Raw genomic sequence first — 22,344 nt, 5'->3', positions numbered from 1 at the left:
GGAGGGAAAAAGTTGTAAAGTTTGGTTTAGTGGGCGCAACATCTGTGGTCATATGCCAGAGAGAGACAGAAGGGGAAGGAATTATAGAAGGGAAAAAGTTGGAAAGTTTTGTTTAGTGGGTGCAACATCTGTGGTCATATGACTGAGAGAGACAGAAGGGGAAGGAATAATAGAAGAAGGGAAAAATTTGGAAAGTTTTGTTTAGTGGGCGCAACATCTTTGGTCATATGCCGGAGAGAGACAGAAGGGGAAGAAATTATAGAAGGGGAAAAGTTGTAAAGTTTGGTTTAGTCGGTGCAACATCTGTGGTCATATGCCAGAGAAACAGAAGGGGAAGGAATTATAGGAGAAGGGAAAAAGTTGGAAAGTTTGGTTTAGTCAGCGCAACATCTGTGGTCATATGCCAGAGAGAGACAGAAGGGGAAGGAATTATAGGAGAAGGGAACAGTTGGAAAGTTTTGTTTAGTGGGCGCAACATCTGTGGTCATATGCCGGAGAGAGACAGAAGGGGAAGGAATTATAGGAGAAGGGAAAAAGTTGGAAAGTTTGGTTTAGTGGGCGCAACATCTGTGGTCATATGCCGGAGAGAGACAGAAGAGGAAGGAATTATAGAAGGGGAAAAGTTGGAAAGTTTGGTTTAGTGGGCACAACATCTGTGGTCATATGCCAGAGAGAGACAGAAGGGGAAGGAATTATAGAAGGGAAAAAGTTGGAAAGTTTGGTTTAGGTGCAACATCTGTGGTCATATGCCAGAGAGAGACAGAAGGGAAGGAATTATAGGAGAAGGAAAAGTTGGAAAGTTTTGTTTAGTGGGCAACATCTGTGGTCATATGCCAGAGAGAGACAGAAGGGAAGGAATTATAGGAGAAGGAAAAAGTTGGAAAGTTTGGTTTAGTGGGCAACATCTGTGGTCATATGCCGGAGAGACAGAAGGGGAAGGAATTATAGGAGAAGGAAAAGCTGGAAAGTTTTGTTTAGTGGGCAACATCTGTGGTCATATGCCAGAGAGACAGAAGGGAAGGAATTATAGAAGGAACAGTTGGAAAGTTTGGTTTAGTCGGCACAACATCTGTGGTCATATGCCAGAGAGACAGAAGGGAAGGAATTATAGAAGGAAAAGTTGGAAAGTTTTGTTTAGTGGGCACAACATCTGTGGTCATATGCCGGAGAGAGACAGAAGGGGAAGGAATTATAGAAGGGGAAAAGTTGGAAAGTCTGGTTTAGTCGGCGCAACATCTGTGGTCATATGCTGGAGAGAGACAGAAGGGGAAGGAATTATAGGAGAAGGGAACAGCTGGAAAGTTTTGTTTAGTGGGCGCAACATCTGTGGTCATATGCCAGAGAGAGACAGAAGGGGAAGGAATTATAGAAGGGAACAGTTGGAAAGTCTGGTTTAGTCGGCACAACATCTGTGGTCATATGCCAGAGAGACAGAAGGGGAAGGAATTATAGAAGGGAAAAAGTTGGAAAGTTTGGTTTAGTCGGCGCAACATCTGTGGTCATATGCCAGAGAGACAGAAGGGGAAGCAATTTTAGGAGAAGGGAAAAAGTTGTAAAGTTTGGTTTAGTGGGCGCAACATCTGTGGTCATATGCCGGAGAGAGACAGAAGGGGAAGGAATTATAGAAGGGAAAAAGTTGGAAAGTTTGGTTTAGTGGGCGCAACATCTGTGGTCATATGCCGGAGAGAGACAGAAGGGGAAGGAATTATAGAAGGGGAAAAGTTGGAAAGTTTGGTTTAATCGGCGCAACATCTGTGGTCATATGCCAGAGAGACAGAAGGGGAAGGAATTATAGGAGAAGGGAAAAGTTGGAAAGTTTGGTTTAGTCGGCGCAACATCTGTGGTCATATGTCAGAGAGAGACAGAAGGGGAAGGAATTATAGGAGAAGGGAAAAAGTTGTAAAGTTTGGTTTAGTGGGCGCAACATCTGTGGTCATATGCCGGAGAGAGACAGAAGGGGAAGGAATTGTAGGAGACGGGAAAAAGTTGGAAAGTTTGGTTTAGTGGGCGCAACATCTGTGGTCATATGCCGGAGAGAGACAGAAGGGGAAGGAATTATAGAAGGGGAAAAGTTGGAAAGTTTGGTTTAATCGGCACAACATCTGTGGTTATATGCCAGAGAGAGACAGAAGGGGAAGGAATTATAGGAGAAGGGAAAAAGTTGGAAAGCTTGGTTTAGTGGGCGCAACATCTGTGGTCATATGCCAGAGAGAGACAGAAGGGGAAGGAATTATAGGAGAATGGAAAAAGTTGTAAAGTTTGGTTTAGTGGGTGCAACATCTGTGGTCATATGCCAGAGAGACAGAAGGGGAAGGAATTATAGGAGAAGGGAAAAAGTTGTAAAGTTTTGTTTAGTGGGCGCAACATCTGTGGTCATATGCCGGAGAGAGACAGAAGGGGAAGGAATTGTAGGAGACGGGAAAAAGTTGGAAAGTTTGGTTTAGTGGGCGCAACATCTGTGGTCATATGCCGGAGAGAGACAGAAGGGGAAGGAATTATAGGAGAAGGGAACAGCTGGAAAGTTTTGTTTAGTGGGCGCAACATCTGTGGTCATATGCCAGAGAGACAGAAGGGGAAGGAATTATAGAAGGGAACAGTTGGAAAGTCTGGTTTAGTCGGCACAACATCTGTGGTCATATGCCAAAGAGACAGAAGGGGAAGGAATTATAGAAGGGAAAAAGTTGTAAAGTTTGGTTTAGTGGGCGCAACATCTGTGGTCATATGCCGGAGAGAGACAGAAGGGAAGGAATTGTAGGAGACGGAAAAAGTTGGACAGTTTGGTTTAGTGGGCGCAACATCTGTGGTCATATGCCGGAGAGAGACAGAAGGGGAAGGAATTATAGAAGGGGAAAAGTTGGAAAGTTTTGTTTAATCGGCACAACATCTGTGGTTATATGCCAGAGAGAGACAGAAGGGGAAGGAATTATAGGAGAAGGGAAAAAGTTGGAAAGCTTGGTTTAGTGGGCGCAACATCTGTGGTCATATGCCAGAGAGAGACAGAAGGGGAAGGAATTATAGGAGAATGGAAAAAGTTGTAAAGTTTGGTTTAGTGGGTGCAACATCTGTGGTCATATGCCAGAGAGAGACAGAAGGGGAAGGAATTATAGGAGAAGGGAAAAAGTTGTAAAGTTTTGTTTAGTGGGCGCAACATCTGTGGTCATATGCCAGAGAGAGACAGAAGGGGAAGGAATTGTAGGAGACGGGAAAAAGTTGGAAAGTTTGGTTTAGTGGGCGCAACATCTGTGGTCATATGCCGGAGAGAGACAGAAGGGGAAGGAATTATAGGAGAAGGGAACAGCTGGAAAGTTTTGTTTAGTGGGCGCAACATCTGTGGTCATATGCCAGAGAGAGACAGAAGGGGAAGGAATTATAGAAGGGAACAGTTGGAAAGTCTGGTTTAGTCGGCACAACATCTGTGGTCATATGCCAGAGAGACAGAAGGGGAAGGAATTATAGAAGGGAAAAGTTGGAAAGTTTGGTTTAGTCGGCGCAACATCTGTGGTCATATGCCAGAGAGACAGAAGGGGAAGCAATTTTAGGAGAAGGGAAAAAGTTGTAAAGTTTGGTTTAGTGGGCGCAACATCTGTGGTCATATGCCGGAGAGAGACAGAAGGGGAAGGAATTATAGAAGGGAAAAAGTTGGAAAGTTTGATTTAGTGGGCACAACATCTGTGGTCATATGCCGGAGAGAGACAGAAGGGGAAGGAATTATAGAAGGGGAAAAGTTGGAAAGTCTGGTTTAGTCGGCGCAACATCTGTGGTCATATGCTGGAGAGAGACAGAAGGGGAAGGAATTATAGGAGAAGGGAACAGCTGGAAAGTTTTGTTTAGTGGGCGCAACATCTGTGGTCATATGCCAGAGAGAGACAGAAGGGGAAGGAATTATAGAAGGGAACAGTTGGAAAGTCTGGTTTAGTCGGCACAACATCTGTGGTCATATGCCAGAGAGAGACAGAAGGGGAAGGAATTATAGAAGGGAAAAAGTTGGAAAGTTTGGTTTAGTCGGCGCAACATCTGTGGTCATATGCCAGAGAGACAGAAGGGGAAGCAATTTTAGGAGAAGGGAAAAAGTTGTAAAGTTTGGTTTAGTGGGCGCAACATCTGTGGTCATATGCCGGAGAGAGACAGAAGGGGAAGGAATTATAGGAGGGAAAAAGTTGGAAAGTTTGGTTTAGTGGGCGCAACATCTGTGGTCATATGCCGGAGAGAGACAGAAGGGGAAGGAATTATAGAAGGGGAAAAGTTGGAAAGTTTGGTTTAATCGGCGCAACATCTGTGGTCATATGCCAGAGAGACAGAAGGGGAAGGAATTATAGGAGAAGGGAAAAGTTGGAAAGTTTGGTTTAGTCGGCGCAACATCTGTGGTCATATGTCAGAGAGAGACAGAAGGGGAAGGAATTATAGGAGAAGGGAAAAAGTTGTAAAGTTTGGTTTAGTGGGCAACATCTGTGGTCATATGCGGAGAGAGACAGAAGGGAAGGAATTGTAGGAGGGGAAAAAGTTGGAAAGTTTGGTTTAGTGGGCAACATCTGTGGTCATATGCGGAGAGAGACAGAAGGGAAGGAATTATAGAAGGAAAAGTTGGAAAGTTTGGTTTAGTCGGCAAAACATTTATGGTTATATGCCGGAGAGAGACAGAAGGGGAAGGAATTATAGGAGAAGGAAAAGTTGGAAAGCTTGGTTTAGTGGGGCAACATCTGTGGTCATATGCCAGAGAGAGACAGAAGGGAAGGAATTATAGGAGAATGGAAAAGTTGTAAAGTTTGGTTTAGTGGGTGCAACATCTGTGGTCATATGCCAGAGAGACAGAAGGGGAAGGAATTATAGGAGAAGGGAAAAAGTTGTCAAGTTTTGTTTAGTGGGCGCAACATCTGTGGTCATATGCCGGAGAGAGACAGAAGGGGAAGGACTTGTAGGAGACGGAAAAGTTGGAAAGTTTGGTTTAGTGGGCAACATCTGTGGTCATATGCGGAGAGAGACAGAAGGGAAGGAATTATAGGAGAAGGAACAGCTGGAAAGTTTTGTTTAGTGGCAACATCTGTGGTCATATGCCAGAGAGACAGAAGGGAAGGAATTATAGAAGGAACAGTTGGAAAGTCTGGTTTAGTCGGCACAACATCTGTGGTCATATGCCAAAGAGACAGAAGGGGAAGGAATTATAGAAGGGAAAAAGTTGTAAAGTTTGGTTTAGTGGGCGCAACATCTGTGGTCATATGCCGGAGAGAGACAGAAGGGGAAGGAATTGTAGGAGACGGGAAAAAGTTGGAAAGTTTGGTTTAGTGGGCGCAACATCTGTGGTCATATGCCGGAGAGAGACAGAAGGGGAAGGAATTATAGAAGGGGAAAAGTTGGAAAGTTTGGTTTAATCGGCACAACATCTGTGGTTATATGCCAGAGAGAGACAGAAGGGGAAGGAATTATAGGAGAAGGGAAAAAGTTGGAAAGCTTGGTTTAGTGGGCGCAACATCTGTGGTCATATGCCAGAGAGAGACAGAAGGGGAAGGAATTATAGGAGAATGGAAAAAGTTGTAAAGTTTGGTTTAGTGGGTGCAACATCTGTGGTCATATGCCAGAGAGAGACAGAAGGGGAAGGAATTATAGGAGAAGGGAAAAAGTTGTAAAGTTTTGTTTAGTGGGCGCAACATCTGTGGTCATATGCCGGAGAGAGACAGAAGGGGAAGGAATTGTAGGAGACGGGAAAAAGTTGGAAAGTTTGGTTTAGTGGGCGCAACATCTGTGGTCATATGCCGGAAAGAGACAGAAGGGGAAGGAATTATAGAAGGGGAAAAGTTGGAAAGTTTGGTTTAATCGGCACAACATCTGTGGTTATATGCCAGAGAGAGACAGAAGGGGAAGGAATTATAGGAGAAGGGAAAAAGTTGGAAAGTTTGGTTTAGTGGGCGCAACATCTGTGGTCATATGCCAGAGAGAGACAGAAGGGGAAGGAATTATAGGAGAAGGGAAAAAGTTGTAAAGTTTGGTTTAGTGGGTGCAACATCTGTGGTCATATGCCAGAGAGAGACAGAAGGGGAAGGAATTATAGGAGAAGGGGAAAAGTTGTAAAGTTTGGTTTAGTGGGCGCAACATCTGTGGTTACATGCCGGAGAGAGACAGAAGGGGAAGGAATTATAGGAGAACGGAACAGACCCCAGGAGACGGGACACAACCCCCGATTAATACCTGGTACCCATTCACTGCTGGGTGGACAGGGGCGTAGGGTATTGGAAAAGCCGCCCAAATGTTTCCACTCCGCCCGGGAATTGAACCCGGGCTCTCTCGGTTGTGAGGTGAGTGTGCTAACCACTGCACCACGAAGCCCCCGAAGACATACACAAAGGAGAGAAGGGAGCCACAAAGATCAATCAATCACTGGGGGCATATGCTGGGGGTGTCATCTAGCTCACCCTATGATATCAAATCCAGAGGACCCCTTCCCATCCTACGTACCTCATGACACAAGATAGTGAGAGAAAAGCTTCACCAACAGTAGTGGCACAAGTTCGGCACTCACACTTGAAACACATTCCTGGCCCTCTTAGCCACGGAGCTGGCGGCCTTCAAGGGGAACAGCTTCTTCAGGTCCTCTGCCACTCGGCCTTGTGCCTCGCGTACTCTCTCGGGTGGCTGCAAGATCTCCTGACAAAGAGAATTAAGAAAATTAACACCTCACAATGATCCTGCTGTGTTATGCATCTTAGGGGATACATAAGACTGCATGGTGACCAAACCAATCAAATTGTTATTAGCAGGTCAAGGAAAGAGCTGCCTTAACCCTCTCACGCATGATGACATGTTTCGTGTCATCAAGGGTAAAAGGTCCTGGCACATGATGACGCAAAACGTGTCATAAAAGTTTTAAAAAATTGATTAAAAATTAGGTTTTTGGTGAAAGTGCGTCAAATTTGGAGCGTCATTTGTTAGGATAAGTTTCTTAATGGTAACACATGGCAACCTTTCTAAGGAGCGTAGATGAGGAGCTTTGAGCAGTTTTTATTTGTTAGCCAACTCTGACGGGAGGAAAAAAACAGTTTTCTTGGTGTAACTCAGGAACTAATAGGCATATGAGGATTTTGAGGATACCATAAGAATCCTCACTAAATTCCGCTTCAAAACATTTATTTGGCTAAAAAAGTTGGCCCACAAAATTTTGAGCTAGCGAGTGGGGAAGAGTTGGTACTGAGGATTTATTGTCTACAATACTTTATACAGAGACTTGAAACAAGTTTGTATTGTTTATAAAGATATTTTCCTTTATTTTCACTTGCACATGTTCTAGTGCAAGTCTTTATGAAGCCATTGATACCAAACTTACTGGGGCACGATATATCTGTGAGGGTAAAATACAACCGGCAATGTAGAGTATTGCGGCGGCAAAAAAAGGCCGGTCGGGCCTGAGGGTGAGTGGAACAGAAACTTATTGGAAACTTACAGTGCACGAGAGGGTTAACCCTTTCATTGCTAAACGCTGGCAGCAAGCGTTAGACGCATTTGCTGGTGGTGCTAAACGCTCGCTGCGAGCTCCAGCTGCACTTGAATCTCCTGCGTATGAGTGTTTCAACACTAATTCTCACAACACAGGATTGCCAATTGAGTGTGTTCTTCACTAAATTTGGTGGAAAATCATGTCAGCCGAGCGAAAATCTACAGACGAGCAACTGGTGGATGTTCTTGCCCAATATTGCGGCATTTTTGCACAGCTTCACCTATCACATGACTGATTCTTTGACCAAATAGTTGTAAATTAGCAGTTGGCAATACTGCCCTGCCAGCACCCCATCATCAAGAGATCTACAGTAGTTGCCTTACGGCTGGCCGTCGCGCACATATAAATGTACGTCTTCACAGGCAACACCCCCTGAATGTGCCTGTACTCTTGCAGGAGAGGTTTACATTACCAAATCGTATAGATCTTGGCCTCCTCTTTCCAATGGTGTTTTGTTTTGTAACTGAGATGAATAGTTTTTGAGATACAGCGGTTAAAAGAGATCCCCTTCCCCTGCTGGGGTGCCCGAGCGCGCCTGAGGGGATAGTCTCGTTGCGAGCGCTTAGCAATGAAAGGGTTAAAACCTAATTTGCTCAAAATGATAAAATAGCAGGTCGCCCCTTGTATGAGACTACAAGAGACTAATTGAGTAACCTGAGAGAAAAACCTGAATATTGGGAGGGTAAGCAGACTTCTGGGAGTATACTTGAGCCAGTATTTCACGGGGATGGTTTTGGTGCAGCGTGCCCACTCCCTCAACAAACGTTCACGGAGTGGACTCGTGCCCATGAACCAGAGGGGGTACTAGAACGGGTAGGCTGGAGTTATTTTCTGCTGCACAGGTAGACCGACGCGCGTCTCACTCTACCCTGATTGGCTGGCTGGTTCAACTGCTCCTGCCACCTCAATGATGTCGCTCTCTCCTCTCCAGCCTCTCCTCTCTCTCTCCACTTTATTGTACTACTTTGAATTTTTGTAAGTAGCTTTATAGATTGTTTATTTAAAGTAGTTTATAGATAGCTCTCACTCGATCTCGCTTTCTCTCCTTCCTCTTCTCTTCTCTTTTCTCTTCTCTCTCTCTCTCTCTCTCTCTCTCTCTCTCCTTATACTACAAGTAGCTATGGGTAGGGAGGGACCTTGCATATATTGTATTTATCCCTAGTTAGGTTCTGATAAGTGTTTTGCAATCCAGTGTTGTCGCTCCACAATACTACTCGTGAGCACTTGCAATTCATTCACCTTCTGCTTTCTCTGTCTTTAAAACTGTTAACCATTACATTTAAATCTCCAGCCGTATTTGCATCAACTGAGCAACTCTTATTAAATTCATCTCATATTCATCTATAGGTGAGATATATGAGGAAGGGAGGGAGGAAGGGTGAGGTGTGAGTTTAATGTAAATGCCTTTTTGTTTTCGGTGTAAGAATAACTATACTGAAACATAACATGACTGACTGAAATTAATCAACATTTATTTCTACTTGAAAGTATAGGTATATGGTCCCTGAAAGTCAAGACCAAGATTGCCCAATGCCCATCAAACGTGGCATCCTCGTGTGATTAGTGCATGTCATGTTTGCACAGCAGCTGCGCGAAAGTCACCTCCCGAAGGTCTGGGTCCCGAGCAAAATCGTTCCCATGAAATACCGGCTTTAGAGGCCACTGAGTCTGGCCCTGTGCACTTAAATTCCGCCGCCACGTTGCCTCTCTTTCTATCTTCTATTGCAATTTTCACGCTGACTGCTCTTCTGAACTTGCTAACTGCATGCCTTCCCCCTCCCACGGCCTCGCCTCACACGATTTTCTACTCATGCTCATCCCTGTACTGTCCAAACCCCTTATGCAAGAGTTAACCAACATCTTCACTCTCTCATCCCTATACTGTCCAAACCCCTTATGCAAGAGTTAACCAGCATCTTCACTCTTTCATCCCTATACTGTCCAAACCCCTTATGCAAGAGTTAACCAGCATCTTCACTCTTTCATCCCTATACTGTCCAAACCCCTTATGCAAGAGTTAACCAACATCTTCACTCTTTCATCCCTATACTGTCCAAACCCCTTATGCAAGAGTTAACCAACATCTTCACTCTTTCATCCCTATACTGTCCAAACCCCTTATGCAAGAATTAACCAGCATCTTCACTCTTTCATCCCTATACTGTCCAAACCCCTTATGCAAGAGTTAGCCAGCATCTTCACTCTTTCATCCCTATACTGTCCAAACCCCTTATGCAAGAGTTAACCAGCATCTTCACTCTTTCATCCCTATACTGTCCAAACCCCTTATGCAAGAGTTAGCCAGCATCTTCACTCTTTCATCCCTCACGCTGGTAAACTCTGGAACAATCTTCCTTCATCTGTACTTCCTCCTGCCTACGACTTGAACTCTTTCAAGAGGAGGGTATCAGGACACCTCTCCTCCCGAAATTGACCTCTCTTTCGGCCACCTCTTTGGATTATTTTTTTTAGGAGCAGCGAGTAGTGGGCTTTTTTTATTGTTTCCTTTTTTATGTGCCCTTGAGCTGTCTCCTTTGTTGTAAAAACACACACACACACACACACACACACACACACACGTGAAAATAATAATAATAATAATAATAATAATAATAATAATAATAATAATAATAATAATAATAATAATAATAATAATAATAACACATACACATTTCTCTTTCTGGCCACTCTATTCAGGAGCTTTTTTTTCATTATTGTTTTCTTTTTTTTTACGCCTTTGCACTGTCTCCTCTGCTGTAAAAAAAAAAAAATAAACAAATAAAAACTCCCAGAGAGGCTCACCAGTATGTGTGGGGCAGGCTCCTGTATCCCTTGCTGGCCTGGGTTGAGGGCACGCTGCGTCAAGATGTTGTAGTAATGCTGGAGACGTGGGTCCAGTAATTCTCTGGGGTCGAACTCCTCTTCGTTCTCATCGTCCTCGTCCCTGAGTGAAGATATTGGGCCGATATATATATTATGTGGATTTCAGAAAATATACAACCTGGCAACACGGTGTACGGTGGGGAATTTATATGGATTTTTTTTGCCTTATTATATCTATATATTTATTTCTTTTTTTTTACAGCTAAGGAGACGGTTCAAGGGCGTAAACAAAGGTGGTTTTGCATATCACCTTCGTAAACAAAGCCTTTTTTTTTTTTACAGCTAAGGAGTCAGTTCAAGGGCGTAAACAAAGGTGGTTTTGCATATCACCTTCGTAAACAAAGCCTTTTTTTTTTTTTTTACAGCTAAGGAGTCAGTTCAAGGGCGTAAACAAAGGTGGTTTTGCATATCACCTTCGTAAACAAAGTCTTTTTTTTTTTTACAGCTAAGGAGTCAGTTCAAGGGCGTAAAGAAAGGTGGTTTTGCATATCACCTTCGTAAACAAAGCCTTTTTTTTTTTTACAGCTAAGGAGACGGTTCAAGGGCGTAAACAAAGGTGGTTTTGCATATCACCTTCGTAAACAAAGCCTTTTTTTTTTTTACAGCTAAGGAGTCAGTTCAAGGGCGTAAACAAGGGTGGTTTTGCATATCACCTTCGTAAACAAAGCCTTTTTTTTTTTTACAGCTAAGGAGTCAGTTCAAGGGCGTAAACAAAGGTGGTTTTGCATATCACCTTCGTAAACAAAGTCTTTTTTTTTTTACAGCTAAGGAGTCAGTTCAAGGGCGTAAAGAAAGGTGGTTTTGCATATCACCTTCGTAAACAAAGCCTTTTTTTTTTACAGCTAAGGAGTCAGTTCAAGGGCGTAAACAAAGGCGGTTTTGCATATCATCACCTTCGTAAACAAAGCCTTTTTTTTTTTTACAGCTAAGGAGTCAGTTCAAGGGCGTAAACAAAGGTGGTTTTGCATATCATCACCTTCGTAAATAAAGCCTTTTTTTTTTTACAGCTAAGGAGTCAGTTCAAGGGCGTAAACAAGGGTGGTTTTGCATATCATCACCTTCGTAAACAAAGCCTTTTTTTTTTTACAGCTAAGGAGTCAGTTCAAGGGCGTAAACAAAGGTGGTTTTGCATATCATCACCTTAGAATAAAGCCTTTTTTTTTACAGCTAAGGAGTCAGTTCAAGGGCGTAAACAAGGGTGGTTTTGCATATCATCACCTTCGTAAATAAAGCCTTTTTTTTTTTACAGCTAAGGAGTCAGTTCAAGGGCGTAAACAAGGGTGGTTATGCATATCATCACCTTCGTAAACAAAGCCTTTTTTTTTTTACATCTAATGAGTCAGTTCAAGGGAGTAAAAAAATGTGGTTTTGCATATCATCACCTTCGTAAACAAAGCCTTTTTTTTTTTTACAGCTAAGGAGTCAGTTCAAGGGCGTAAAGAAAGGTGGTTTTGCATATCATCACCTTCGTAAACAAAGCCTTTTTTTTTTTACAGCTAAGGAGACGGTTCAAGGGCGTAAACAAAGGTGGTTTTGCATATCATCACCTTCGTAAACAAAGCCTTTTTTTTTTTACAGCTAAGGAGTCAGTTCAAGGGCGTAAACAAAGGTGGTTTTGCATATCATTACCTTCGTAAACAAAGCCTTTTTTTTTTTTTTACAGCAAAGGAGACGGTTCAAGGGCGTAAACAAAGGTGGTTTTGCATATCATCACCTTCGTAAACAAAGCCTTTTTTTTTTTTTACAGCTAAGGAGTCAGTTCAAGGGCGTAAACAAAGGTGGTTTTGCATATCATCACCTTCGTAAACAAAGCCTTTTTTTTTTTTTTACAGCTAAGGAGACGGTTCAAGGGCGTAAACAAAGGTGGTTATGCATATCACCTTCGTAAACAAAGCTTTTTTTAATTTTTTTACAGCTAAGGAGTCAGTTCAAGGGCGTAAACAAAGGTGGTTATGCATATCACCTTCGTAAACAAAGCCTTTTTTTTTTTTTACAGCTAAGGAGACAGTTCAAGGGCGTAAACAAAGGTGGTTTTGCATATCACCTTCGTAAACAAAGCCTTTTTTTTTTTTTACAGCTAAGGAGACGGTTCAAGGGCGTAAACAAAGGCGGTTATGCATATCACCTTCGTAAACAAAGCCTTTTTTTTTTTTACAGCTAAGGAGACGGTTCAAGGGCGTAAACAAAGGTGGTTTTGCATATCATCACCTTCGTAAACAAAGCCTTTTTTTTTTTTTAACAGCTAAGGAGACAGTTCAAGGGCGTAAAAAAAAAAAAATAAATAAATAAAAAAATAAAAATATATAATAAAAGCCTGCAACTTACTGCTCCTGAATAGAGGTCAAAGGAGTGGCCAAAAAGAGAGGTCAATTTCGGGAGATTATCGTACTCATAGCATACTGTTGACCGGTTTCCGACGCGTAACTATATTGCCAAGAAACATTAGCAATTAAGTACAACCGTCCCTCAAACAGTGCGGTTTCCAATAGTTCGGTTTTGGTTTTATGTGGATTTTCATAGACGATTTTTTGGGTGATTTTGAAATTTTCCGACAAGCAGGAAATTTAAAAATCCTTAACCCCTTGACTGCGGGTTTCCTACAAGAAGACCTCACCAAGCTACAGGAATGGAACAAAAGTGGCTGCTACAATTCAGTGAGGAAAAATGTGAAGTCCTGCACCATGGGAGAGTTTATCCAGCACACCAATACCACATGGGAAACACTCCACTATCCACCACAGAGGCAGAGAAAGACCTGGGAGTGTATGTTACCAGGCTGCCAGTGAAGGGATATCCAGCACACCAATACCACATGGGAAACACTCCACTATCCACCACAGAGGCAGAGAAAGACCTGGGAGTGTATGTTACCAGGCTACCAGTGAAGGGATATCCAGCACACCAATACCACATGGGAAACACTCCACTATCCACCACAGAGGCAGAGAAAGACCTGGGAGTGTATGTTACCAGGCTACCAGTGAAGGGATATCCAGCACACCAATACCACATGGGAAACACTCCACTATCCACCACAGAGGCAGAGAAAGACCTGGGAGTGTATGTTACCAGGCTGCCAGTGAAGGGATATCCAGCACACCCATACCACATGGGAAACACTCCACTATCCACCAGAGGCAGAGAAAGACCTGGGAGTGTATGTTACCAGGCTACCAGTGAAGGGATATCCAGCACACCAATACCACATGGGAAACACTCCACTATCCACCAAAGAGGCAGAGAAAGACCTGGGAGTGTATGTTACCAGGCTACCAGTGAAGGGATATCCAGCACACCAATACCACATGGGAAACACTCCACTATCCACCACAGAGGCAGAGAAGGACCTGACACTATATGTGACCAGGCTGCCAGTGAAAGCCGAATCCGTGCCAATTGCAGCGGACGGGTTAAAAAATCTTCTGTGACAATCTGTATAAAACCGAAACCAAACTATTTGAGAGATGACTGTATCTTAACGATAAGTACAAATTAATCCCGTTACTGGGGCCCAGGAGATAGTTTTTGGGTCGGAAATGGGTAAATATTAGAGGCTGTGTACGGTTATTTGGCAACGTTGCTTAGGCTTGCCATCTATACTGAAACAAAGGGCCAGTTCGACAGTCCAACACCGAGGGTCGTATTATGAGATATTTCGCCGCCCAAGAACACATATTTAACAAGGCTTTCGTAGGAGTTGTGGGCATTTCCAGGGGTAGTTTTATGACCCTGGTGGTAGTTTAACCCTTCTTCTGTACTGTGAACCTTAGGAAACACACATTTGACAAGGCTTTCGTAGGAGTTGTGGGCATTTCCAGGGGTAGTTTTATGACCCTGGTGGTAGTGTGACCCGTCCTCTGTACCATGAACCTAAGAAAACACACATTTGACAAGGCTTTCGAAGGAGTTGTGGGCATTTCCAGGGGTAGCTTTATGACCCTGGTGGTAGTTTAACCCTTCTTCTGTACTGTGAACCTAAGGAAACACACATTTGACAAGGCTTTCGTAGGAGTTGTGGGCATTTCCAGGGGTAGTTTTATGACCCTGTTGGTAGTTTCATCCTTCCTCTGTACCCTGAACCTAAGAAACACACATTTGACAAGGCTTTCGTAGGAGTTGTGGGCATTTCCAGGGGTAGTTTTATGACCCTGTTGGTAGTTTCATCCTTCCTCTGTACCCTGAGCATAAAAAAAAAACTCATTAGAACCTATTTGATCCCCCCTTTGACCTTTAGATATAGCTGATGTGAGAAGGCAAAGAGTCTTGTAATACCAGCCTGAGTGATTGTAAGCGCCCGAACCAAACTCTATTCTCCTCAATGATCTGGTATATCCACTCAAAACCAGGTACTAATAAAGAGATTTCCTGATGTGTGCTTTCCTAAAATTTCCTCCTTTCTATTGCCCAGTTTTACAGAACAATAGAGCAAGTTTGTAAGCTCCCCAACCAAGCGCAGAACCCGACGAAAATCCTTGTAGCATCAGGTCTATATTACAAGACAAATTCGCTTCTCACATCACCAATTTCTAGAGGTCAAAGAAGGGGTCAGTCAGATTCTTATGAGTGTTTCTTCAGCTTCATGGTACAGAGGAAGGGTCACACTACCACCAGGGTCAAAAACTACTCCTGGAAATGCTCACAACTCCTACGAAAGCCTTGTCAAATATGTGTTTCTTCAGGTTCATGGTACAGAGGAAGGGTCACACTACCACTAGGGTCAAAAACTACTCCTGGAAATGCCCACAACTCCTACGAAAGCCTTGTCAAATATGTGTTTCTTCAGGTTCATGGTACAGAAGAAGGGTCACACTACCACCAGGGTCATAAAACTACTCCTGGAAATGCTCACAACTCCTTGTCAAATATGTGTTTCTTCAGGTTCATGGTACAGAGGAAGGGTCACACTACCACTAGGGTCAAAAACTACTCCTGGAAATGCTCACAACTTCTATGAAAGCCTTGTCAAATATGTTTCTTCAGGTTTATGGTACAGAGGAAGGGTCACACTACCACCAGGGTCAAAAACTACTCCTGGAAATGCTCACAACTCCTATGAAAGCATTGTCAAATATGTGTTTCTTCAGGTTCATGGTACAGAGGAAGGGTCACACTACCACCAGGGTCATAAAACTACTGCTGGCAATGCTCACAACTCCTTCGAAAGCCTTGTCACATATGTGTTTCTTCAGGTTCATGGTACAGAGGAAGGGTCACACTACCACCAGGGTCAAAAACTACTCCTGGAAATGCCCACAACTCCTACGAAAGCCTTGTCAAATAGGTGTTTCTTGGACGAGGGAATGTCTTAAAATACGACCCTTAGTGTTTGGCGTTAATATAAAAAGGAGGAGTTAACTTTAGGGAACTACACAGGGAATTTATTTTATCAGTATAGTATTGAGTGGAAATAGCCGATCATTGTGGAGAATATACTTTGGTTTGGGCGCTTAAAGTGACTCGGTTTTGGATTGTCGAACTGGCCATATATCAACGCCAAACAAGGAATTTTTGTCGTATTTTGTCCTTGGTTGGGGAGCTCACAAACTTCCTGTACTGGACTGTAAAACTGGCCAAAGTCACTTACTCCCCGGCCTGCGACAGGGTCATGGCGTCTATGAGGCTGTCGACGGCATCCTTCTCCTCCTCCTTGAGCTTCGCCATCCTGCTCTGGAGAGATGGGAAGGCCAGGGACACAACCTCCATGCTATAGGGAAGCTGGATCCACAGGAGACACTCGCCGTCCTTGGTAACCTCGGGGAACAGCGCGCCCATCTTGGGGTTGTAGTTCTTGCTGTAGACTCTCCTAGTGATGGCCACCATGTCCAGCTCCGCCAGGGCATGGATCAGCGCTGACAACGCCCGGGCTGCTGGCTCGTCACCGCCCCGTGCCATCACCGCCAGCACCTGGTTGCCTGTCCTGAGGTGGTGGCGCACTCGACTCGCCTCGGTGAACCCCGTAACACTCATGCTGCGAGGGCTATTGGAGCAGTACATCCTGGACATGTCTTCGTTGGAGCACGGGACGAGGGTGGTGCCGTAGAGGTAGCCGCTAATGACCTCCTCCTCCGGCACCTCCGTCTGTCTCTCGTCCATGAGGTGATACGAACCCTCCTTGCTGATCACCTGCGTCCGGTCATCCCTGTAAAACTTCTTCCAGCTTGGGATGGGGGCTTGCTGCACCATGATCCGGCCTGTAATAGGGATCTTGAACGCAGCGCCGATGTCTAGGGTCGTGTTCCAGCAGGCAGTGGTCTTGTTGCTCTTCTCAAAGTACATTAGCTGGGCCATGGCGTTGTCAAAGGAGCACACGAGCCCGTCACACAGCGCAGCCATCTCCGTCGCCAAGGCTTCCCCCGCCATCTGCACCACAGTCTTAGCCTTGCCGTTCCAGTTCAGCGGCTGCGTCTTTGGGGGTTTGCTGTGACCCTCGCCGCCATTAGAAGACCCAGGCTGGTGCTCGTCCTGATCCTCCTCATCGAAGTCCTCAGAAAACTCTGGCCCGATGACGACCAGCCGTGTTTCGCTGTCCTTGAGTTCCTGTTCCACCTCCTTGTAGCGGGACTTGCTGAACTCACCGCTGAAGTCCGTAAACAGCACTATCTTCCGCTTCTCCAGCTTGAGCCCGCTGTGTGGACTGTGGAGAGGTTGATTTGTATTAGTACAACTCAATTTTTTATTATCATTTTTTTTTTTCAACAAAGGAGACAGCTCAAGGGCACAGAAAAAGGAAACTATTGAAAAAAAAAAAGCCCGCTACTCGCTGCTCCTACATCAAAGAATGGTCGATTTTGAGTAAAAAAAATATTAGTAAGTAATGTCGCAAATACCTGTTTAATTAATATAAAGCCTGCTAATTTTCTCGGTGGTGGACAGCTTCGAGGCTGTTTAATAATCATAATCAGTAATCTTGTAAACTAACAAAACAGCTATTTGTGACATTACCAATATTTTCAACCTATAATCAACTATAATTGACGGTATTTGTTATTGCTGCCTGCATATTATTAACACTGATGACTGTTCACAATGCGTAGGCTACCAAACAGTACACTTTTAAAACGTAAATATATGAAACACTCCGGCTAAATTTCGTTGCCTCATTCCTAGGTAGTATGACATGTTTAGTTAGTGCAGTCGGGTGTGATATCCAGCCCTTTATATTTTGTTTGTGACTCTTCCCTCTGATAAGGTGGTGCGGCACTGTTGCCAGATTATCGTACTCAGAGCATTGTGTTTACCTGTTTCTGATCCTTAACTGTTGCAAAGAAACAGAGATAACTAACCATTTTAATGTGAAGTATATGTGAAGGCAGTTATTGTGGTCGAGGAGGCTGGTTTTGGGGTTGGAAATCGGCAAACGTTAACCCCTTCAACATGAGGATGCGTATACTGCGTCCTTGCGTGCCCTGTACCATATCCGAGGATGCCCAAACGGCGTCCTGGCGAGCTTAAGGCCGAAAGTTTTTCGCTCCAAAGGGGTGACCTGTACCATTGTGTAACACCATCATCCTACACTCACATAACAAAGGGGTGACCTGTACCATTGTGTAACACCATCATCCTACACTCACATAACAAAGGGGTGACCTGTACCATTGTGTAACACCATCATCCTACACTCACATAACAAAGGGGTGACCTGTACCACTGTGTAACACCATCATCCTACACTCACATAACAAAGGGGTGACCTGTACCACTGTGTAACACCATCATCCTACACTCACATAACAAAGGGGTGACCTGTACCATTGTGTAATACCATTATCCTACACTCACATAACAAAGGGGTGACCTGTACCATTGTGTAACACCATCATCCTACACTCACATAACAAAAGGGTGACCTGTACCATTGTGTAACACCATCATCCTACACTCACATAACAAAGGGGTGACCTGTACCACTGTGTAACACCATCATCCTACACTCACATAACAAAGGGGTGACCTGTACCACTGTGTAACACCAGCATCCTACACTCACATAACAAAGGGGTGACCTGTACCATTGTGTAACACCATCATCCTACACTCACATAACAAAGGGGTGACCTGTACCACTGTGTAACACCATCATCCTACACTCACATAACAAAGGGGTGACCTGTACCATTGTGTAACACCATCATCCTACACTCACATAACAAAGGGGTGACCTGTACCATTGTGTAACACCAGCATCCTACACTCACATAACAAAGGGGTGACCTGTACCATTGTGTAACACCATCATCCTACACTCACATAACAAAGGGGTGACCTGTACCATTGTGTAACACCATCATCCTACACTCACATAACAAAGGGGTGACCTGTACCACTGTGTAACACCATCATCCTACACTCACATAACAAAGGGGTGACCTGTACCATTGTGTAACACCATCATCCTACACTCACATAACAAAGGGGTGACCTGTACCACTGTGTAACACCATCATCCTACACTCACATAACAAAGGGGTGACCTGTACCACTGTGTAACACCATCATCCTACACTCACATAACAAAGGGGTGACCTGTACCATTGTGTAACACCATCATCCTACACTCACATAACAAAGGGGTGACCTGTACCACTGTGTAATACCATCATCCTACACTCACATAACAAAGGGGTGACCTGTACCACTGTGTAACACCATCATCCTACACTCACTGCATTTAGCACTCACATAACAATCAAAGTACTTGGCCTTGATGTAATTCACCACTTCACCGCCACACGAGTCACACTTGATCATGCTAAGCAACTGTTTCGGTCTATGAACAGACATTATCACGAGTCTGTTATCCTCCTCGTCTTTATCCTTCGTCTCCCTGAGCTCTGCAGGTACTAGGCTATGTCTGAATTCTGCGGCAGTCACATCTCTCTCGACAACAGGCTGGGGAGTGAGGGTGGGAGCAGTACCAGCAGCGTGAGGTGCTTGTGGTCGGGCAGGCGGCTGGGATATACGTTCTTTTGTATCTTGCCAGTAACTTTTCCACCTTCCCGTAGCTCTTTTACTCAGTTCAACATGCCTTCTGCTTTTTCTGCCCATTGTTGAGCTTCAACACAGCACTGCAGGCCGTAAACTGTCTCCGATTGAGGAAAAGGGCAAGAGAAAGGCTGTACGTACAGTCACGTACGAGGCTATGGAGGTTCTGAGTCGTGTTGCCGGCACGATGCGGGCTGAGTACCGACAGCCAAAAGTCTCGTACACTTGTTTAGGAAGAAAGAATGTTCCATTTTATGCGTAAAAACGCATAAAAACTAACAAGAAAGACATGAGTAGGGAGAGGGGCGTGGCTTAGCGGGCCCACGTGCTACGAGACCTTTAAATTTTAAAGGGAAAGAACAGGGTTTTAGGCCTGGCAACGTATTTATAATCTCCGCACTGCTACAACTGATTCATGTGATTATTTTTTTTCTTATTTTTTCATCCAAAATTGAAAACTTTCCCCCTTGAGCTAATATACAAATTATCTTATCTTTATATTCATGCTTACATCTCAAAATTATCAGTTAATTTATGTTTCTTTATGTGCACCATTTAATTCTGCATGTTTTCATATATAATACATGATGATTGTGTTGAGTTTATGGCTGAAAACTTGTTATATTCAATAGCGACATTTGAAATTTGGCGCGCACGGCAATCTCGGATATGGTACAGGGCGGTTTTGGCCCGTCGCTGCTACCGGGTTAAAGGCGGAGTACATCAATCTGGCAAAGTTGTGGTGAGGAAATCAAACCACATAAGCAAGCAAGCAAACAATCCACGCACACTTCCCTTAAAGCCACTGAATAGGAGAGCTTGGCCTCCTTGATCACCGGCATAATTTTGTCATCGAAAAGGTAAAGTTTGGGGCATACACTGTAGCAGCGCATGGCCTCGGCGCTCATCTCCGTAACATTGACCCTTGAGCATGTGGTGGGAGGGAGCCCATTACCCGGGACACAGGGCCAGTGTGACATCTGGGTTACCACAGTTTACCTTCCCCAGGTTTTCCCAGGTACCCATTTATCCACCAGCCCCAGAGGGAGGATGAACAGCTGGCTGAGCTGCACGCCGACTGCCCGGGGCGGGATTCAAACCTGGGCCCGCAGAGTAGAAGCCAGGCACGCTGACCACTAGACCACGGAGGCGTATATGTCACTGAAAGAGCCATGTGAAATTCAAACTGATGCTAACAGAGTGGAGTTTTCTTTGTGCTCGAAGTTGGAAAGTTTTGTTTAGTGGGCGCAACATCTGTGGTCATATGCCGGAGAGAGACAGAAGGGGAAGGAATTATAGGAGAAGGGAACAGTTGGAAAGTTTTGTTTAGTGGGCGCAACATCTGTGGTCATATGCCGGAGAGAGACAGAAGGGGAAGGAATTATAGGAGAAGGGAACAGTTGGAAAGTTTTGTTTAGTGGGCGCAACATCTGTGGTCATATGCCGGAGAGAGACAGAAGGGGAAGGAATTATAGGAGAAGGGAACAGTTGGAAAGTTTGGTTTAGTGGGCGCAACATCTGTGGTCATATGCCGGAGAGAGACAGAAGGGGAAAGAATTATAGAAGGGAACATTTGGAAAGTTTGGTTTAGTGGACGCAACATCTGTGGTCATATGCCGGAGAGAGACAGAAGGGGAAGGAATTATAGGAGAAGGGAACAGACCCCAGGAGACGGGACACAACCGCCGATTAATACCTGGTACCCATTCACTGCTGGGTGGACAGGGGCGTAGGGTATCGGAAAAGCCACCCAAATTTTTCCACTCCGCCCGGGAATCGAACCCGGGCTCTCTCGGTTGTGAGCCGAGTGTGCTAACCACTGCACCACGAAGCCCCCTATGTACTTTGGGTACTTCCGGATCCTGACCACACCTAGAGCACACCCACACGAATAGGCGGGGTAGGTGGTGGCTGAGTGGTAGCGTGCTGGGCCCACATTCACCACGTGATGGACGACACGGGTTTGAATCCCCACGCTACCACCTGGGATTTTTCAGTCACCGCCGAGTGGCTTAAAACTACCCACATGCTGTCCTGAAGACCACCCATCAACCCGGACTCTAGAGGAAACCGTCCAAGTGAATCAAGAAGGAGTTCCGGGGGGCAGCATGAGCCAAGAGAAGATGGCGCCACTATAAACACTTGCCTGCGCCATGATGGGCTGGGGCCGAACACCATCCAGGCCCCTAAAGCAAGCCTACTGGTGCTATAGGTGTACACGTAAAAAAAAAAATAAATAAATAAATAAATAAATAAATAAAATAAATAAATAAATAAATAAATAAATAAATAAATAAAATAAAATAAGCATCAACTTGAATTTCATGTGGCTCTTTCGGCAACAGCGCGGAGCCTGTCGTCAATTTTAGCAAACCCTTCCATTCCACGGCTCCGCTCTCAACTAACTCATGTTTACGTAGCATCTCCAAGGCCACCGCCACGGCATCCAGCCAGTCGCCGCTGCTGCCGCCACACCTCAGAGCCTGCACCTGCTCGATGGCCTCCCAGTCCACGCCCACCAGCTCCCGCACCACTGAGGAGGAAGGCGAGGGTTAGTACAGGGTTACAGGGGTTCAAAATGGCTCCTGTCTCAAAGCTACTGTTATTTAGGGCCGCTTTCACAGTCGTTTTGTTTGTTTTGATCGTTACCAATGGCAGCGATCGACACTATAGTATTCACACGTCAAACTGGCCGATGGGGTAGTGGCGGCTGTGGGGTTAGCCTAGCCCCGCACCTTGCCACACTCTCTCAACACCTCTCGCTTCCTCTGCAGCCGCCACTACCCCATCGGCCAGTTTCACGTGGAAAACTATAGCGTCGATCGCCGCCATTGGTAACGATCAAAACAAACAAAGTGACTGAAAGCGGCCCAAGGAAAACATCTTGTATAGTATTTGGGAGTTGTAGAGAAGCTGAGAAACTTGAGTTATATACACAGTTATATACAAAAACTGAGGTATCTCTGCCAGATGTCACCAGCAAGTACATCTTTATG

The 22,344-nt window shown here is 44.7% G+C and overlaps 1 protein-coding gene and 1 long non-coding RNA gene across 2 annotated transcripts in view; both read right to left on the bottom strand.

The window, feature by feature from the left end:
• The window catches only part of LOC127003883 (X-ray repair cross-complementing protein 5-like), a 47,224-nt gene that overhangs the window by 14,331 nt on the left and 10,549 nt on the right, over positions 1–22,344 (bottom strand). The window contains exons 4-7 of the mRNA XM_050870990.1: positions 21,562–21,881; positions 15,951–17,113; positions 10,286–10,427; positions 6,512–6,636 (exon numbers count right to left, since the gene is read on the bottom strand). Coding sequence (XP_050726947.1) covers positions 6,512–6,636; positions 10,286–10,427; positions 15,951–17,113; positions 21,562–21,881 — 1,750 coding nt within the window. The remainder of the gene's footprint in view (positions 1–6,511; positions 6,637–10,285; positions 10,428–15,950; positions 17,114–21,561; positions 21,882–22,344) is intronic.
• On the bottom strand, positions 12,705–14,519 carry LOC127003682 (uncharacterized). Its single transcript, XR_007757321.1, has 3 exons — positions 13,516–14,519; positions 13,221–13,418; positions 12,705–13,121 (listed from the first exon to the last, which is right to left on the bottom strand). It is a non-coding gene; the product is annotated as an uncharacterized LOC127003682 (long non-coding RNA).

The sequence above is a fragment of the Eriocheir sinensis genome, chromosome 26 (genome assembly GCF_024679095.1).
Source record: "Eriocheir sinensis breed Jianghai 21 chromosome 26, ASM2467909v1, whole genome shotgun sequence".
NCBI classification, from domain to species: Eukaryota; Metazoa; Arthropoda; class Malacostraca; order Decapoda; family Varunidae; genus Eriocheir; species Eriocheir sinensis.
Note: the sequence above shows the minus strand (reverse complement) of the source record. Positions and strands in the feature narration are given on the sequence as shown.